The sequence below is a fragment of the Epinephelus lanceolatus genome, chromosome 10 (genome assembly GCF_041903045.1).
Source record: "Epinephelus lanceolatus isolate andai-2023 chromosome 10, ASM4190304v1, whole genome shotgun sequence".
NCBI lineage: Eukaryota > Metazoa > Chordata > Actinopteri > Perciformes > Serranidae > Epinephelus > Epinephelus lanceolatus.
In genome coordinates this window covers 23,109,465-23,129,293 of record NC_135743.1, presented here as the reverse complement: position 1 = coordinate 23,129,293, position 19,829 = coordinate 23,109,465, and the positions used below count along the sequence as shown (strand labels likewise).

Genomic DNA, 19,829 nt, shown 5'->3' with positions numbered 1-19,829 from the left:
CGATTTTCTTGTTGAAACAGGCTTATCTGATAAAACTGATATGAATCATTTTCATCTTCTGTGCGTAATGCTTTTGTGTGTGTGTGTGTGTGTGTGTGTGTGTGTGTGTTTGGGCAGGGGTGGGGTGGGGTGGGTGGTGTTGGACGTTGTGCAGTGAACTTCAGACAAAAGGGAAAATCTTTATTTATGATTTAACTCTTTTATACACTCGAAGGGAAAATGAAATAAAGGAAAAATCCAAATATTTCCTAAGCAAACAAATTATTCCGAACACTGATGGGATGGAGTTAGCGTTGACACAATGCCAGCTGGATATTTTTCCTACCAAACAGCACAATGCATGAGCACATTTGACTCTGGATGAGAATTTTGTGTAAATTTAAATTAGTCTCGGGCCACTGCAGCAATTTATTTAAATTTTTCCCCACCTTTGATGCATCACACCGCGCTTTGCAAGTGTACTTTACAGCTATTACCGAGATGACAGGCTACAAATCTGCATTTATCAATATCACATACTAACAACAGACATTCACACTTAAAAGTGCAGACAGTCAGACAGGAAGTGATGGATGCGTCTTTAATATGAGCCCACTGTATTTTAGACCTGCTGCCTTTTTGCAGTCTTACCACATCTGCTCGACAGCCACACACTCGTGGATGAATGCGAGGTTGAATTTGTGAATCCAGAAAGTTTTATTAGGTTTTTAAGTTGTTGTGTTTTACAGCAGCCTCAGCTGTAAACCCCCCAACAGTCCACTGCTTCCGGAGAAGCCTCCCCTCCCCAGAGGTGCTGTCAGGCTGCATCTTTTTCTCTTCTCTTCTCACTTTCTTTATACCTTGATGACTTCAAATGTGCAACCATTTTCTGGTGTCTGTTGTGTGTTCAGATTTAATTATCGTCCTTCATCTGGTTGTTAAATGTGTCCTTCTTTTCCACCATAGTTCACTTTAAATAATCCGAACCAGGTTTTCGTGTTTATTGCTTTAGAAATCATTAGATCTGGCATGACAGAGCTTGGCTGATACACAGAAAAATAGTTTTATCTTAACTACATTGGATCAACATCTTGGATCATTTTTGTTTTTCAAAATCCTATCTATTGTCTTCCAAATCATCATGTTTCAGTCATTTTTAAATAAATACTCCGTCTTCAAGGCTTCATTTTTAATGCGAACAAAGTTGTACTGAAAGAATCTTGGGGAAAAAAAGTTTTATTTTGAGTAATAAATCTTTTAGCAGTATTGCCTCCTCTTTTAAACGCTTTCAAATCATCATAAATATCCAAACACTAGGGGGATTTAGACATTGTTTGTTTGGTTTCCTCTTTAAATGCATAATCCCCGATCCACATGTAAACACAGACCACCACAATCCTCAACACTCGATAGAAACCTGCTGTCACTCTCATTTTAATTACAACCCCTTTAATACACACACAAAATACATTTAAATTAAAGCTGTTTTTATTTTATTTTTTATTCACACCAGCAATGGTTACAAACATCAGAATAAGTTGAAATAAAATGCCCATTTTCCAACTATTGCTCAAATTCTATAAATGTACTTGTAATTTATTTAGCGCAAACATCCCAAATTGAGCATTTAAGCTGTGAATCTCAACCGGCACATTTTTTCTGAATAGTATAAAACGACTCTTTGTGAAATGGTCTGAGGAACCGGGGAAGGCAGGAGGCGCACACAGATTTCAAGGCAGTTAAGTTAAACCACATTCCTCCTGAAGTGTCGAAGGAAATTTCAGGGAAACCAAGAAAACTGCTTTTATTTTTAAAATCCCCTGAAGCTTCCTCCTCACACAGCCACATCACCCACCACTGACTGCTACATCTTAAACGTATTTTTACACATCCAGCTTTTGCATTTTCTGCCACACTGAGATAAATATCACATGTAAATATTCTTCTGCAGAAGAATAAATGTGTGATAAAGACCTACAGGGGGCTTGTGCTGCAGGTATTAGGCCACATGTTTGTTTTTTTCATCTCCCCCTCCAACTTTATTGCATCTGAACCCTTGAAGACAACTCAGACACGGTCAACCAGCCTTGACTTTCATGTGATCGTCTAAGCAGTGTGATATAATGATACCAGGAAATTCTTTTGGTAAAAATAAATTGGTTTTAGTAGGCGAACACTTTTTATTCAAAATATTAACCTATCGTTTAAGGTGACATTAAAAAAAATCTTACTTTGCAAAAACAGTAATTCCGTACAGTTAAGCTAAAGTGGATCTATGGAAAAAGAGAAATTTAAATTTTATGGAAATGTGTTTTTGCGCATTTGTTTTCCAAATTCTGAAAGCCGGCTGGAGGTCAAGGTTTACCAGCTTTTTGTTTACACACACATCCGACGTGCGCACTAGCCACGAGATACTAATGAAACCACTCTTACTTATATTACTATGTTAATACGCATCTTACATACTGGCTCGGGATAAACAGTGTTGCCAAATAATTTCGTGGTTGAAGGTGTTTGAAAACTGTGCTGTGAGAATTAAAAAAAGAGAGGTTTAATGTGTCAAACGGGGCCACCCCTGCAGCCTAACGCTGCGCAGGAGAGGCTGAAAAGAATCAAAATGGGAATTATGGTCTAAATTATCATATAAGACTATTCTAATCGCCAAATGAATAACAGTTTCACCGTTGAAGTCAAACAGCAAACCACCTGGAGTGAATGAAATATTGCGCAGTCTCCTAATGCTTCCCTGCACACGACAAATTCACAGGCTTTGATGTATGAAAAAGTGAATTTGGACTAAATTCCAAAATTGGCTGCATAACAGGATTAGTGATATGTGACACATGTGCCCACTTACTGAGCAGTGATGACAAATGAAAATGGATTGGAGTGTGGGAAATAGCCCGTGTCCAAAGGTTTATATTGGGCGTTGCAAAGAGAGAACATGCAGGCGATGCAAAGGCTGGAGCCCCTTTGATAATACCTTCATTATTAGAAGCCTATAAACAACATCTGTATGTTTATATTAAATGTTAAGGATGCTTTGCCGTGACTGCGTGTATATATATCAGCTGATTAGCCTCATATGAACTTCATTCAGGCTGCTTCTGGTCCGTTTATCAACTTTTACGCGTAAAAACAGACAAATCCAGCACGCATTTAAACATAAATTTGGGCATATAGTAACTTCTGCAACAGAGTTGTGCTGGCATGTTGCAATGATCCTGAAAATACTGGTCCAAACTAACATATAGCAGCCATAAGACAGATAACCAAGCGTGACTTTACAGGCCTTTGTCTTTCTGTCCCTGCGTGCCAAACTGGAGTGATGCCTGACAAAAGTGCAGCATGGCTCGCATTGCTCCGCCACTCGAATCTATATATAGCTAAAGGAGCTATGTTATATTCACACAGAGAGACGACGAAGTCATACCTGCCATTTGCTCAACCGTGAAGTCGTTTTAAAATAGATCAAATTAACTGAAATAGCATCCAAAATAATTGACGCATGTGCGTAACGGGCCTTAATTATGACGCGCAATTTCAAACTCAGCACGTTCTCAGTTTTAGCTCATTAAATGTTGTGCCATGACGATTAAGCCTCACGTAGCAAAGTCTAAATCACGTTGCCATGGTCTAAAAATGTTTCCCTCCTTAAAATGCTTCAGACGTCTGAGGTTAAGGTGAAGGTGAGGGTTATAGGTTTAGAAACGAACCTAAAGGTACAAATTGGCAGGTTAAACAGCTTGGCGTGAAACTGGATATAATGCTCTGTTTTGGTCTGCCTTGTAATTTGGTAATTTAACGATTTCAGTCCACAGCCAGATAGAAGTAACCCCACATAAGATCTACAATGAAAGAGAGCCCGTTTTTAAAATATCCAAAATAGCCTAAATTGTGTCTGAACAAAATTCCCTCTCAGTATTTTTCCTTCCCCATACAGCCAAAGGTCTACTTTATAAACTCATTGACTCATATAGGCTACACATTGAGGCGTAGGCTATCTGTCATTTTGTGCCAGTGGTCACATGGCTTTGGCCCTCAGGAATGGATAGAGATGGATCCCCACGTCAGCTTGTACGTCTAAGGATTTCTGCTCCACCAGTCTGCCTCAAAGTGACTGGAGCGCAGCGCCGCGGAGGAACTATGCGAGGATTATTATAGGACGTTTCCACCAGCAGAATATGGATTTTGATGAGCGGATCTCTGGCTCCAATATGTATTTACCGAGTTGCACTTACTACGTCTCCGGAGCAGACTTCTCGGGTCTCCCTCATTATTTAACCCAGAGCCAGTCCTCTTGCCCCATGACATACCCCTACCAGTCCTCAGCGCTGCCACAGGTCCCGTCCGTGAGAGATGTGGCTTTCAGAGACTATGGGATTGATACTTCCAGTAAATGGCACCACAGCAGGGGGAGCCTGTCACACTGCTACGCCGATGATATCGTGCACAGGGACGGCTGGACGAGCCCGACCTCACGGGGGGGAGAGGTCCTGGTGAAAGGCAGCTCCAGCGCCAGCCACTCCTCCAGCTCCTCCAACCCGACGCCCGGCTTCTATGGCAGCGTTGGCAAGAACGGCGTCCTGCCACAGGCGTTCGACCAGTTCTTCGACACCGCCTACGTGAGCGCAGAGAGCAGCACAACGCCGACAGCACAAGCGGCAGACGCAGACAGACACGCAACCAAAACAAGCCCCGCTCCGGCTCACCCGGGCTCGGACACGGCGGAGAGCTGCAGCCCCAAGTCGTCCTCCGGCCACAGCGAGGAGAAACAGAGCAAAAGCAGCAGTGAGTAGCCCCACTGAATGCAAGAAGGAGAAAAATCTAACGCGTTGCTCTTAAAGCTTTTTATATGCTGTTTTATAAGCACGTAAGGTTTATGGAGGGCCTGCAGATTTACCCTATAACAAAACTATGTTATAAACGACAAGATCACGTGCTTGGGATTGAAATTGGCCGTGAAGACTTTGGCGTTAAGCTTGTCTTCCAAGATTTCAAACAAGATCTTCACTTTTTTTCCCTGCACATGTGCGCGTAAATATCCTTGTAGTCAGCCTGTGAACTTCATTTATATGACACATGATATTTTCAAATATAAGTGAAATCTAAATATTGTAAATACATCCTAGCCTGTGTCTCTCATATTTGCGTTCTTGTTATTACAAGTAACTTGGGCGTCATATTTCTTTTAACATGCGCACTTTTTGATTTATTATTTGTTTTATTCTGGCTCGACTGAGGAGAGTTGCTGAGGCATTTTAATGCGACTTTGGCGCAGATTTAGGTTTAAACCCTGCGTCTTATTCAAAGATAAATATTTACAAATTCACAGCATATTCGGGGATTAAACTCAACAACTGGTTTTCATGGAATTTGCTCTCCCTGGCGCTAAAACAACAGCTCTTTACGCACGGTGAAATCAAAAGCGGACAATACAAGCATATCACATATACATGATACTCATAACTGTTTGCTTTATAGGCTCACGCCCCCACTCTTAAAAAGCAGCCGGTATGGTTTTTACAGATTTCAATAAGTTTTCACAACTTCCGACATGCAGTCCCTTCATGCCCAACTTACATGTCCCACTATCAAGTCCAGTCTTTGTTTACAAATCTGGGTCCTGTAGGCCTGAGAGGAGGGCGACACTTGAACTCCAAAGCTCATAGATCACCACCGCAGCTTCGGAGCAGGAAATAGACTCACTATTTCATGTTGCTGCAATGTCTCTATAATATCTAATGTGGTGACCCATGCCTTCTTTTTGTATGTATTTATCTTTCAGGTGGCCAGAGGACGCGCAAGAAGAGATGTCCATATTCAAAGTATCAGATCAGGGAACTGGAGAGGGAATTCTTTTTCAGCGTTTACATCAACAAGGAGAAGCGCATGCAGCTCTCACGGATGCTCAATCTCACAGACCGCCAGGTCAAAATCTGGTTTCAGAACAGGAGGATGAAGGAGAAGAAACTGAACAGAGACCGTTTACAGTACTACACCACAAACCCCCTGCTATAAACACTGAACAAAGACTCACTGACATGCAGCCACTCACCCCACTCATCAAGACTACACACGTTACCTGGACGGGATGACGAGTTTTTTAATGTGTCAGACTTCATAAAGAATTCTAATATTTATACACTATTTTGTCATTAAACACCGTTGGCTCTATTATCATTATTATTATTATCATTATTACTATTATTATTATTATTATTATTATTATATAGACCTGTTATTCTGTCTGCCCGACCAATCAACAATTTTCCAAATTTTAAAGTGACGTGGTTGCGTGTATGGTTCGCTCACGCGGGAAGCCAAATGTGTCTGAATTCCTTTTGTATAATTTAATAATACACACGGAGATTACTGTAATGCAATTTTTAAAAATATATATATATATATATTAATTTTTCCTTAAATTCTTAAGAATATATTTTTTTTTTGTTCAAATTTACGCACGCACACGCAACTTTTGTGGACAGAAATCTTGAAATCAAACTACTGTTCGTCTTTCATTCTTTCTCTTAAACATTTTAACTTTATTGTACAAATACAACTCCGGTGTCTGTAAATCTGTTTTGTGTGTTTTGGAATTACTATTACTACACTATAAGACAGACCACACCTGACACTGTTGGCGGCGATCTGCTGCCCCCCCCCCCCCCCCCCCCCCCCAAAAAAAAAACCGTTCAATGCTGCATAGTTAAAGAATTTGTCAAAATATGATCTGATATCAGTTCATCCATTTCATGCATTTTAAGTCTGATATTTAGAGATTTTTGACATCTGCGCTTGACCCTCAGTGCAGGCGCCTAGTTGAGCTCTTGGCCGTAAAGTTGGATTATTCCCGAACTTCATCCAAAAATCAAACCACTGATAAAAGAGCAAACTCCCCAAATGAAACAAAATCCCATAGTTTATTTTATATGCCAGCACGTGGATCGTATCAGATGCATGATATGTAGGTCTGATGCTTTTTTAATTCCCTCATGGCTGGAAATGAGATCCGCTGCAGCTATTGTTTGATATCCATTACAAAGGGTTCATTCATTTTGCTGTTGTCGATGAGGAGAGGCTGAGATGTGACCTAACATGCATGTTAGGCCCACTGAAACGATCTTGACACTTGTTTGAATGCCTGTAGATATAACAGGCCGCCTCCTTCCAAAAGTTATGTACGTATCTATGTTCGTGACTTTGTTCGCAAAGTTTCTCAAAGACTTCATTTCATCCACTCAAAGTCAGCTGACCCATCAGGCAGTGACACTGGAGTAAATAAAGGGGCGGACTCTAGATAACTCAATCATATATGGGCATGTATTTATCATCTGGAGTGGTTTAATCCAAATACCTCACATCAGTATGATGCTAAATATGAACTGAGACTATGAGGATTTATGTTAACCTGCAAATGAAGGTCAAAAGAAGCCCGTGCGCACAAAAAGATGGGTAAACTTTGGCTTCAGGTGGCTTTGTATCCACCAGCAGGCCCAGTTGAAAACAACTTGAATGGCCTGCCATAAGCTAATAAGGGCCCTGATGCCTTCCTTATACCGTGCATCCTGTGAGGCTCCCAGGAATTCCGCTTTGATTGCTGCACATCCTCCCAGTTGCTCCAGTAACTTGGCCATAAAACGCGGATTCGTCTGGAGCATTTGGAGTGTAGTGCAATAAAGCGTCTGAGACCAAGGTTATTAACTGTGACTAAGGGGCTGAAAAACAACGGCTGGGAGCATTGAAAGCTTGTGTTCACGGACCTTTCCGGCGTCATTTGTTTCAGCATCTTACCGCGGTAGGAATATTCTGCGTTTGTGTCGCGTTGCACTGTAGGCCCTGCTGTCCTCTGTCCACTGGGTGGCGCTCCTCCGATCAATGTCATTGCCGTGAATTGAGATATAAAAGAAGTTTGACTCGCCGCTCAGCTGCTTTAAAATATGTCACCACATCAGGATTTCAATGTTAAGGTAGGAACAGAAATATTGTCATGTGCGTTTTATGGCTACCAGGGGTTTCTTCATGTCATTTAAGGAAGGAGATCTATTTTTCTAGTTTATCCCATTTCATCTCCAACTGAAAACTCAAGACGCTGTTTTCCATTTAAGGTACAGATGTTATGATGTAATGCAAATACTACTGGCAAAATTACCAGAAGTAAGTTGTGCCAGTTTGTTTCTCTGTGAGCATCAAATTTAATGTAGGTTCTCAGGTTGCAGTTTTGCAGAATTTATAGGCCTGGAGTGACTAATGCGCACAAAGAAATAAGATCACTAGGGCCTATATTACAAACACTGTGTGGCTCACTGACTTTTAGAATCCCCACACAATTTAACACGTAATTTATACTTCATTTTATACATCTTAACCCATAGATTTATATTGTTTAGTCGTTATGTGAGCAACGTAAACTTGTGAAAATGACAAAACTCAGATTATCCCACACACCATTTGTTTAGTTTGATCTTAAAATGCAGTTTTGTTGTAACTTGTGTGCGTCATTGTGCGCGTATAGACACCGTTAGAGACATTTTGACGCACAACAGTCATTGTGGGATTTTCATTAATTTTCTAACATTTTTTTAAAAAACAAAATTAAATAAATGAATAAAAAAAAGTTTTATGGCAATAATAATATAAGGGCAGCTCACCCACGGCGCACATTGAAACATCACAGGAAATAATCCAGTAGGGTTAATGATTATTATCATTCATTGCAGCCAGACATGCTGCAGGTTTGACGCCATATAAAATGGCTGTACATAAACTGTATCTGTGATTTCTAGACTTTATGGCTCCAGACTTAAAGGAAAATGGAGGTAGCCGATGTTGTATTTCACCCACCTCTGGAGCCATCTTTAGGCTGATCTAAATCTATAGGCCTGCGTTATAAAATCCTGACTATTGTCTTTTAAGGAAGGAGGCATCGGTCAATGTATTTCTGACTTTAAAAAAAATAATATTGCAGCAGCCCAGGCTAATAATTTATGTGTCGTAGTTGCTTGCTTTATATTATGAAGACTAGCATTTATTTTTATTCAGTTACACGACGGACTTGTTTTACAAAATTGTCTTGTGTATTTTAAATTAGGATAAAATGTCTATCATATGACATCAGGCCTCCTTAAGTTATAGAAGTATGTTCGTGTTTTGCATGCTATGCATGTATTTTTCATTTATTTTTTGCTTTCTGGTTGCCAGTTTTTAGACTATTATTACAATTATTGTTGGTATTTTCGCCATTACCTACAGCTCAGATGCGTTGGCCTTAAACATCTCGTAAAAAGGACAAATAAAAATAAATAAAATAAAAACAAGTGTAAAGGGCGCAATGAGCATTTTCTATGTGCGTGAATTTGATATTAGGTGTTGATTTGAAATTAATCTTAAACTGAATTTAGACAAATAGTGGTTATGTGTATGTAGGCCTTGGAATAGGTGTTTGCGTGTTTCTTAATAGATAGTAGGTAAATACGTGGAGACATGCACAAACTCCCAGTGCCTCTGTAAGGAGATAATAGCAAGATTAATAAGTTCTAATGTCATCCAAGCAGTAACGACCTACATTTCTTGCAGTCTTGCCAATATTAAGTGATCATTAAGGAAAATGTAGCTCCAGGGCATTGTTCAGCTGTGGCGCTTACTTCAGTGTGCCTGCATGTCACCTTTCTAAATGCTCAGCAGAGCCTTTGCAGTAAAAGGTGTCTGGACGCAATCATGGCTATTGCACCCACAATATTCACACCACAGTCAGATAAGCTCCAGGGTCTCTAAAGGAAGTGACTTTGCACTGGTCTGACCAGCAATGTGGTGACATGAAAGACTGTTTGCACTGTTTTTGGACAGCCCATGAGGAATTTTAAAAACAGTCCAATAATAGTCACGAGAGCAGCACAACAAGGGTTAAGAGTCCCTCGACCAAAGAGTCACACAGGACCTTTTTGGATCTGTGATGCACCCTGTGCTTCTCAGAGGCACCCTTCATTTTTACAGTGCTGTAAAAGTGGCCATAAAGCTATGCATTGTACATAATTGTTAGGGACAGCTTTCAGCAACCGAGTTGTCAAATAGGGGTTGTTGTTGTTAAGTTCACACAGGCAGCCCTGGGCTTACAGGATCCAGGCTCAGGATGTGAGATTCAGCTGAGATTTAAAGAATTTACCTAAACCCATCTGATGCACCACTTTCCCCCCACAGTTTTCTCTTTACTTAGCCTAAAACAAAATATACGACACAGTGGAGCTGCCTGCTCGGACTGGGAGGAGTCTGTAGTCGCCTGGTGTTTTAATTGGCTGCAGGCTACAGTGAGAAGCGTGAGTATCAGTAATTATTCAGCAATGTTTTGCACAAGAAATGTCAGCCAGAAAGGGCTATCTTCATCCTCCGTCAAATTATACCACAACGATGACATGCCCCAACAACCAAGCTGGAAATTCGTTTTTCGTGGACTCCTTAATCAACGTGAGAACCGACAGCGGTTCATATTACCAGAGTAACGGGGTGTATTTGCCACCGGCGTCGGAATATTCATATGGACTCTCCGGTGGCTCTTGTTTCCCGGGGATCGGTAAGCGCAACGAGCCAAGCACCCAAAGCGTGATCCCGTCTTCTGCTCCGTATGTTCAGGGGATGGAAACGTGGCTGGAAACGTCGAGATCCTGCCGGGTGGATCAGCCCAGCGGCCAGCATATGGCTCAGTGTTCATTCTCACCGAATATAAAAGAGGAGAGCGCCTACTGCCTTTATGAGTCTGACAAATGCCCTAAAGGAGCAACAGTAGATGACATTTCCTACTCGTCTGCATCATGCCCGGTTACCGGCACATCTTTGCCAGTCCCCGGCTACTTCCGCCTGTCTCAGACATATGCGTCCTCCAGGCTTTACCATGATGTCCAGCCAAACATGAATCAATTTACTCTGCAACGTCCTACCCGCGTGGACAGCCAGTCCTCTCAGCCTCAGACTGCCTCTGCTGAGCCGGAGCGCAGGGAGAGCCACGAGGAGGCGCCTGTCCCTGCGCCCTGCGCCCCGGCCGGAGAGGAGGACAGCCGCCTCTCCTCAGAAAGCTCTTCTTCCCCTGAACCCGCTGAGACTTGCAGCGCGGAGTGTCCAGAAAAGCCCGTCAAAGGTGAAGAGTCGATTGTAGAGATTGTGCTGCAGAGATAACAGGCGACATAAAGGGGCATGCGCGTATAATTCTTAGACTTCCATTGTTTTTTTACCCAATTATTTCTAACCACAGATGAATGCATGAATGCTGATAGTCGTGCATTGTTATTTAGGTCAACAGTCAGCCACTCACAGGTGTGCATTTAACGGGTATTTACCGGTTTATCGGGCATGAGGTAAAATTGAACGTAACTTCACCAATCAGCGCCGAGGAGCAGAGCTATTGTGTTTTATTAGCTGCTTTTAGATCCCAAATACGCTGCTGTAGTTGTGCGACATTACAATGCTATTCAAACAGGCCTCGTGGATTTATTTTAACATGCAACCGTGTGACCATTTGATGATTAAAAAGCACATCAATTGTTCTTGTGTTTTATAATATTATCAGGATTTCATTAGTGTTTTATTTAAAGCAACAGCGAAGGAGGATCCAGTGTCCATTTGTCTAGTGCAGGATTCTGGTGTCAGTTGCCCGCTCTTCAAAGGCACAGGCCCTGCTGTAATATCAGCAGACTGTGCAGACTAGGTTTTATGTCTTAATAAAGGTGCAGTTGGCCACAGGCTGCTTAACGGGGCAAATAGCAGTTTCTGGTAAATTGCTGAATTGCAGCTGTATGCGTTATCCACATAGATGTGTAGCTGTGCGTAAAATGGTAGTAAAAATAAAAGAGAACACAAAAATCAGTCATTATACGGGTATTTATATCCTGTGTGGCTGTGTAGTAGGTGTCAGATGTCAGAAACAGTAGAATTTAAATACCAAATCTTGTAGAGTAAAAACACACCTTTATTAATTTGGCATGTCAGGTTTTTCTTTATTTTGGATTTTGAATTTTTACGCTCATAATTTCTAAACAGATTCCCGTCTGGTGTGGTGCTGTTTTTCTGTCACACCTGTTGCCTAATATAATGTTTCATTTTCATCACAGGGGATGGAAAAATGGAAAGCACGGCCAACTGGCTCACAGCTAAGAGTGGCCGAAAGAAGCGCTGCCCCTACACCAAGCACCAGACTCTGGAGCTGGAGAAGGAGTTTCTCTTCAACATGTACTTGACTAGGGAGCGTCGTCTGGAGATCAGCCGCAGTGTGCACCTCACTGACAGGCAAGTCAAAATCTGGTTCCAAAACAGGAGGATGAAACTGAAAAAAATGAGCCGGGAGAATAGGATCCGAGAGCTCTCCAGCAACTTCAGTTTCTCTTGAGACTGTCTGCGTCTTTGGCGCCCTCCTCCATCCATGGCAAGGGCGCCTGTGCAGAGCCTCCCAACCCAACTGTGAGAATGTCCATGGAAAATAGGACCCTACTGCTAACTTATTGATTGTTGTTCTTTCTAATTTTCACGTCTGTTTTATTTTTTTGTCGTGGATATGTATTTATAAATGGCTACATTTGTAAAGTTGTGTTGAAACTGTTCAGAATGTGACCACAATGTTTCAGAGCTTCAGGCTTGTACATATTGTATAGTCAACCTGAGTGAACCATTGGAATTTGCATGCTGGACCAACCCTTGGGATACTTGTGTTACAGTTACATGTAGACCTTTATGTGACAGCTAAGGAGCCCAAGAGGTCTGATAAATATTTGCACATTTTGCTGGTCAAATTAATAAAACCATCCCTGCAACTGCAGACTTCTTATTTCATTCAGCAGGACAGACTAGAAGCTGCGCGCTGTTTAAATCTTAAAGTTGGCACAGGTACAGTGCATGGTGCTAATGCCTTTGTGTTTTGGACAGGGTCCGCTCTGTGCACAGTAAATATTATTACAGTAGTGGAGGGCGATGTTCTTCATAGTTTAGGCCTGTAATAGATGTCTGGCGGCTGTGCACACTTCGTTGCTTTTTGTCCTTGACATCAGACTTAAATGTAAACCACACACCGAGTAGAGGAACAGTGTTTTTTAACATTATTATTATTTTAGAAATATTTTAAATCGTGGAAAAAGTGGGTTCTTTTTGCAGAAACCAAGACAAACACTATTTTTAAAATGGTAAAATGTCTAATTTTAAGGTAAAGGTAGCGACGCATCTGGACTGCCTGTCCTGTCCAAAACAATTTGGGAATTGCCGCACACATCAGATCATGATTAAAATATTATTTTCTGCGCTTTTACAGTTTTCTTAAATTCTGTTACACCTTTTATACTGAAAAGTACATAATTTCTTCACCCTGCAAACACTAAAATCACACTGTAACAGATATCCCCGAAGAGGAGAGCGTGCTGTTGAGTGGTTTAGGTAGTCTCATGTTGTTGGGCTATTATATTTCTCCCACAACACGAAACTGCCTTGATTACCTCAGTAAAACTCGTCGCATCATGAAAAGTGAATCACTATTAATTACTGGTCGAATTTATTAATAATTTGGCGCAGACTGCGTCAGACACATAACACATTATTATTCCAAAAAGTGCAATAAAGTGTTTTATTGTTGTGCGTAAAAGCAACTTTTAAAATGATTTTTTTCTTCTTTTTTGTCTTGTGGGTTTTTATGATTACGCTGCATTCTGTTATGTCTGGTTACATTTAATCCAAGAGATACAAAGTTTTCACCATGTCTGTAATCTCTGCAGAGGATTTTAAAGCGTCTCTGTGTGATCCAAACAGCCGGAAGTAAAGACTCAAGCTTGAAAATGAAAGGATTAGGGCTTGTATGTGTTCAAGAGAGGAGTAAAGGACAGACAAGGCCTCGGTTATGATCATTGCAGTCTGCCAGTTGCCTCGCCGTAGGAAATGCCGGATGCGTCTGCTTGCGCCAGAGAAAGGACACAAAGGCTGAGCTTTATTGGTGATATTTAGCTTAGACAGCCAGGTTGTAACCTTAAGAAAAACAACCCAATTGCCCGTGATAAAAATGACTGTTATATAGCACCCAAATAACCTCACCCCACTTTCCGTTTTAGATTGCCTTCAAAGCTGTGTCTGCACAACCCTGCAGACACAGCAGTGCGCATATTAGAAAATGTCCCTTAATATGTTTTGATATTGTAAACTCCAGTAATGCTTTAAAAAATAACTTGGACTATTTCATTTTAAAAGTCTTGAAAAATGTTTTAAATAAAAGCCACTAACAAGAAGCAGAAATACATTCCCAAAGTGTGAGGCTTACAGATGGAGGTCATTAAATTACTATCAGTTTTATATTTTGGAGAATAAATAATCCTGTTAGGTAAAACTATGTGAGGGAAAGTTGTTAGGTGATTTCACAAATAGTGGCTTTAAAGTAACACCCCTGCTCCTTTTTATCACAACTATATCCGATTACACCAACATGAGATCTCTTCACAAAAATCATAACGTTTATTGCTTATAAAACGAAATATTCCCCAATAAAGGCGCGGGGACTTGCTATTAAAATATGGTGGGGAAAATGGTGGCCATTTAGTTGAGCAGCAGGCTGATTTATTATTTATTGTTCTGTCCCACGGTCACGTGTTTGGGGCGCCCTATCCAGTCTTGGGCAAGGTTCAACTTGCTGGACGCATTGAGCCCCTAGCTGGTGCAGGAAAGCAGCACATTATATGCAATGAATCTGTTTTTTCTAAACATTGCAACACTCTAGCGCGTTTTTTTTCCTTTTGCATTTTCATAATGTCGACGTTAGGAGCGAGTTACTATGTTGAGCCGCCTGTTCTTCCCGAGCAGGAAGATATGGCACCTAGATACCCGTCAACTGCAGGGGTGGAGCAGGCGATGCTCACCGAATATGGCGGACAGGAATCTTGCCCTTTGCAGGCGAAATCTTCTATTTTTGGTGGATCGTGGAGTCCCATCTCGGCTCACCCTCCGAACACAGCCGCTCCGACCTATATACATCACCATTACACGAGCGGGGACAGCGATGGCATGTTTACGCGCTCCTGGGCGTTGGATCCGGTGTCTGCGTCTCTGTGTTTGACGGGATTACCATCGACAGCCATGCATTATGAGATCAAACCCGAGCCCCTGATTGGGAGTGCTGAATGCACAACTTTGGAGACGCACACACCTCTTTTGTCTGACATTGAAAACGGAGCATCCCTTGCGGAGATTCCCTGTGAAACCACATCCGCGTCTAAAGCTACTGAGGAGAGCCCGTCAGCAGAGGACAAGAGGGAGATAGATGCAAGTGAGTGATGCAGTGGTTTTATTTTATTTTGGTCACTTTATGGCATGATTTGGATGACTAAAAAGTGGCATTAATTGCTTGAGGATGTGAAGGAATTGTTTTGGATGTCACATGTTTGGTTTAGTACAAAAATGGGTACAACATTTATATATTAAATAGTGTTTAAGCTCAAAGAGATACAATAACCTTATGGCTATAAGTGACATGACCTTCTGATAAAATAGGATGCATATTCCTAAGTGTGACTGACACAATTTACTGTATAATTACACACAAAAAAATCAAAGGAATTTGGTGAGGCATTTGCTATCCTCAATCCTCGAATCCTCATGCAGTGAAAATAAACCAAAATAATTCCTAATCCTGCCAGGAGAAGCATATCCATCCCCAAACTGCAAATTCAATACACCACTCTTGTTTCTGAGTCTTATTCTGAGAGGATTAACTCTCCTGTCTCATGGTTTTGACCCCCCCTCCTGTTTCCAGATAACCCATCGTCCAACTGGCTTCACGCAAAGCCCACCAGAAAAAAGCGTTGTCCATATACAAAGCACCAAATCCTCGAACTGGAAAAGGAATTTCTCTTTAACATGTACCTCCCCCGGGATCGTAGATACGAAGTAGCGAGAGTCCTGAGTTTGACCGAGAGACAGGTGAAAATCTGGTTTCAGAACCGCAGGATGAAGATGAAGAAAGAAAACAAAGACCGGCGGAGAGACAGTTAACTGGTATTGGACTGATGGTGGATTAGAAGGAGGAGGAGGAGGAGGAGGAGGAGGAGGAGGAGGAGGAAGAGGGGGAGGAAGAAGAAGGGAGGGGGGGGTCTGTCTTTAATATTCCTGACCTGTTACACATGTTGTTGTAAAGTTTGTGTTGTTAAAAACTATGCTGGATGTTTTTTTCTCTCTCTCCTCTGTGAGATCCAGTGTTTCATGTTTGTGAGAGGACACAGTGTCTCGTCAGAGTGTAGATGTCTTGTACTTGGCGCACAGGAATAGTTATTAACTATAGGCCATTTGTTATTTGCATGAATTGATCCTTGACTACCTGAATGTCTTTCTGCTACCTATTTGCATTAAGTTATTTTAGTTTTTGCAATTTAGATGTTTTTTAACCTTTTAGGTTTTTGATCCATTTGTGAAAACACTGTGCACACTTCGAATACCTCGTCGTTCCTGGTTTCATCCAAAATAAAGAGTAGTGTGTTTAGCACATAAGAACATTATATGGCTTATTTGTTTGTTATCATTTTTGCTTAATATTAAAACACATATTTTTAGCAAAATACACACTTTACATTGAGAACTACTATTAGCATGTTCCCTCCACAATTCACTGCTCTTTTTACCTTCAAAATTTCAAAACTATTTCGACAAAAAATATTCATATTTCAACTTTTTTCATTACAAATGACTAAACTGAAAACTTTGTTTTTATTTCAGTAAAAACACACTATTACTACGTTCTCTCTTGCTTGTAACCGCCAAGCTTTATGGCGCAAACAGCCCAAATAAACCACAGAAAAACTTCCCAGGCCTGAACAGATATTTTTTCTCCTCTCAAAAAGGCTTTGCTTCCAACCTCACTGGCATGAAGCTGCTTTTCTAACAATAATATTTATATATTACAATAATATTGTAAAAATGTGAGCGGAATCTTTATTTGATTGTAACATGGCCAATAACTTTTTATTTTTTATAGAGTCGAGGCATACTGTAGACATAAATATAAAGTATATGGATGGAAATTAGACAAATATTTTTGGATATTCTTGGACTTTAAATCTGAAAAGATAAAAAAAGTTTCACAGAGATTAAATCAGCTGTATTGAGTATCTTGAGGAAGCAAACCATCAACACAATGATGCAACAATTTCAAATACAAAGTCACAAAAGAATGTTAGGTTATTTTGCACAATATTGTTGTCTGGACCGCAGCATGTATGTATATGCATTACTTTTCAGGACATTCTCGGCCTTTGGACGCCCCACAAACCCACAAACTAGACTAGATGCCCCTCTGTAGTAAACCACAGCCTGGACTGTTTATAAGGTGCGAAAACAGCAAAGCATGTAGAGGCTCAGTGACAGCAGTAAAGCAGCATTTCTAATGAGGCTCGGGCAAACAGTCAGATATGTGATATTGTTTTCAAGATGGGTCTGAAGCACTGGGATAACACACACACACACACACACACACACACACACACACACACACACACACACACACACACACAGGGAATGGCAGGGCTGCAGATGGGTCTGTCCTAAAACGTCTAATTACTTTACAACCGTCTACCAACAATTAGTCTGTCTCAGTGCAGAAGCACCCGTTTGTTGTTTTGTGCAGCAACAGAGCTGTCAGGACAACAGACACACTCACACAACAACATGCTCCACACACTGAAACAGTTTCCAAATTAAATTACACAACATGCATCACTTTATCAGATGAACAAGGAGAAAATTACACCAATTATGTTTAAAAAATACAAACAAACAAAAACACCAAAAACTTAAAGTGGGACAAACACTGTGTCCTGATGATGGTGTCAGAGCTCCGTGCTGATCTGAGTGTTGCTCATAGGTTGTGGAAATAAAGGACGTAGCGGTGCTGCTGTGCTCTGACCGCCAGCAGGTGGAGGCAGCGGCTCATCTGAAGAACAATGTTCAAACTGGATGATGCGTTCAGGGCACACCAAGACCACTCCCCACTCCATTCAGACCTGCAGTGTGTCGCTTTCAAAACATCTAACCCTGCAGCGTGTTGTGTTTCATTTCCTGGTGCTATATTATGACATAAACTGCTCTTTAAAATCTGTACTTAACGTACTTTACGTTTTATTTTAGTGTAACTGTTTATCAAATGGCTATGTTATGCTTTTGAATGGCTTAGAATAAGCTATGAAATGAATGTTACACTAAACACTCAAGAATCATAGATTAAATTGATTTAAAAAGGCAAACCTTATTTTATATCTATGGAGTCAATACATTGTGAACACTTAAATATATATAAGGACCTACAGATAATTTGAGCTGTGTTGATCATGGCTGAGGTGACATGATGACAAACACACACACACACACACACACACACACACAAGTTTCCAGAGTCATGTCATCACTTCCCTTTTTTCCAGGAGCTGCACAGGACCTCACTGGACTCCAACTGAGCGATGAACTTGAGGTCCTACAAAGTGTGAGATACCCCAAACCTTCCCTCCCTTCCTGGTTTCCTTCAGCACCCCCCCTAAACCTCACCCTTTCCCTGCCTCACTCACCCCTAAAGGTCACCCACATGCAGCTCATTAAGCCTGTTATACATTTTCGGGGAAAACTGTAAAGATAAGCATGCTGAAATAGTGACATTACTTTATATAGGCTACTATATCTATTACACTACTAATCTGTCAGTGATGTCTCTTGAGTATAGTGTTGTGCGTAGGTGGCATTCCTGTCTGATCCCACATGAATGTTTGGATGGATAGCTACGACCAGTGGAGAAGCTGCGCTGCAGGAAAACAGAAAGTTGCTTGGATGCCATTTGCAGTGACCTCTCAGGACCCCTATACATCAAACCTCATGACACCGCTGGTGACAGAGGAGGCCACGAGTGAACTCTGGAGGAGAAGTTCAGGGGAGTAAAGTCATGAGCACATGGGAGAGCCTGTTTCATCCACTTAGCCTCACTGCTGCTATAGTCTGTTGTTGTGGATAGTGGGATTACTCCTCAGATTAAAGGGGAACACCACCTAAATTAGGAATTCCTATATGTTATTCCCACGGCCTGGGAAAGTGTATCTAAGTTGTGAACACAAGCTACTCTCCCTCAAAGCTAGAAACCAGAGAAGTCTCAAATGTGTGATGTCATCAAGTATAAAGACTGGAGCTGCTCCGTTGGCAATGAATGGGAGGCTGATTTTGTGGACCCACAAAATGTTTATTTTCTTTTTCATACCCAAATAATCTTTATTGTATTGTAGTGTTCTCAGCTCTGAAACGGAAAATGTACCCTCATAGTCAGAACATTCCTCTGGCTGCTCTCAGTGTCATCTATCTTTACCAGTTCATTGTCTATGGAGCAGCTCCAGACTTTGTTGATGACATCACAGATTGGAGTATTAACACTCCAGTTAGTTTTGGGATTTGGGGAGAAAGTTGTTCATGTTTACTCATTTTTTGAACTGTATTAGATCATTGGAACAACATGTATGAATTTTGAAAATGAATGTAGTTTTCAAAGGAAACAGACTCTTTTAGATTGGAGTTTGTTTTTTCTATCAACGTATTACACTCCCTAATACATTTTCCTGCATTATTATTATTTTTGTCAACCTCACATCAGTTTAAAAATATCTATCTGTTTTAAATCCTTCCTTAAACAATGTTCCTATCAATTTTTGCCTTCCTACAGGGCAACTGAGCAACTTGAATCACAGAGGCAGAGATGTGACAGACAGGCTGCTCGTCTCTTACGTGGGTGGGTATCTTTTATATTCCTTTGTTATGATCCCACATGTTTCATTATTTTGTCTTCTTTGATTTCCTGAGAGGCATTGGGAAAAGAA

The 19,829-nt window shown here is 41.1% G+C and overlaps 3 protein-coding genes across 4 annotated transcripts; all 3 read left to right on the top strand.

Annotated features, from left to right (window-relative positions):
* The first annotated feature begins 4,048 nt into the window (after positions 1–4,048).
* Positions 4,049–6,560, top strand: hoxa11b (homeobox A11b). The gene is made up of 2 exons (XM_078171789.1): positions 4,049–4,770; positions 5,768–6,560. Exons 1-2 carry the CDS (start codon positions 4,164–4,166, stop codon positions 5,998–6,000), a joined length of 840 nt encoding a protein of 279 aa, XP_078027915.1. The 5' UTR covers positions 4,049–4,163; the 3' UTR covers positions 6,001–6,560.
* Positions 6,561–6,681: 121 nt separating this feature from the next.
* On the top strand, positions 6,682–12,776 carry hoxa10b (homeobox A10b). The gene is made up of 2 exons (XM_033641768.2): positions 6,682–11,110; positions 12,081–12,776. The coding sequence occupies exons 1-2, from the start codon at positions 10,336–10,338 to the stop codon at positions 12,353–12,355; spliced, it is 1,050 nt and encodes a 349-aa protein (XP_033497659.1). The 5' UTR covers positions 6,682–10,335; the 3' UTR covers positions 12,356–12,776.
* A 1,557-nt stretch (positions 12,777–14,333) lies between these two features.
* Positions 14,334–19,692, top strand: hoxa9b (homeobox A9b). Of its 2 annotated transcripts, none has more exons than XM_078171788.1 (2): positions 14,334–15,259; positions 18,402–19,692. In XM_078171788.1, exons 1-2 carry the CDS (start codon positions 14,743–14,745, stop codon positions 18,602–18,604), a joined length of 720 nt encoding a protein of 239 aa, XP_078027914.1. In that variant the 5' UTR covers positions 14,334–14,742; the 3' UTR covers positions 18,605–19,692. The 2 variants fall into 2 exon arrangements, with proteins under 2 accessions (XP_078027914.1, XP_033497470.2); XM_033641579.2 differs by lacking the exon at positions 18,402–19,692 and adding an exon at positions 15,746–16,011 and having other exon boundaries at positions 14,338–15,259.
* Positions 19,693–19,829: the final 137 nt, after the last annotated feature.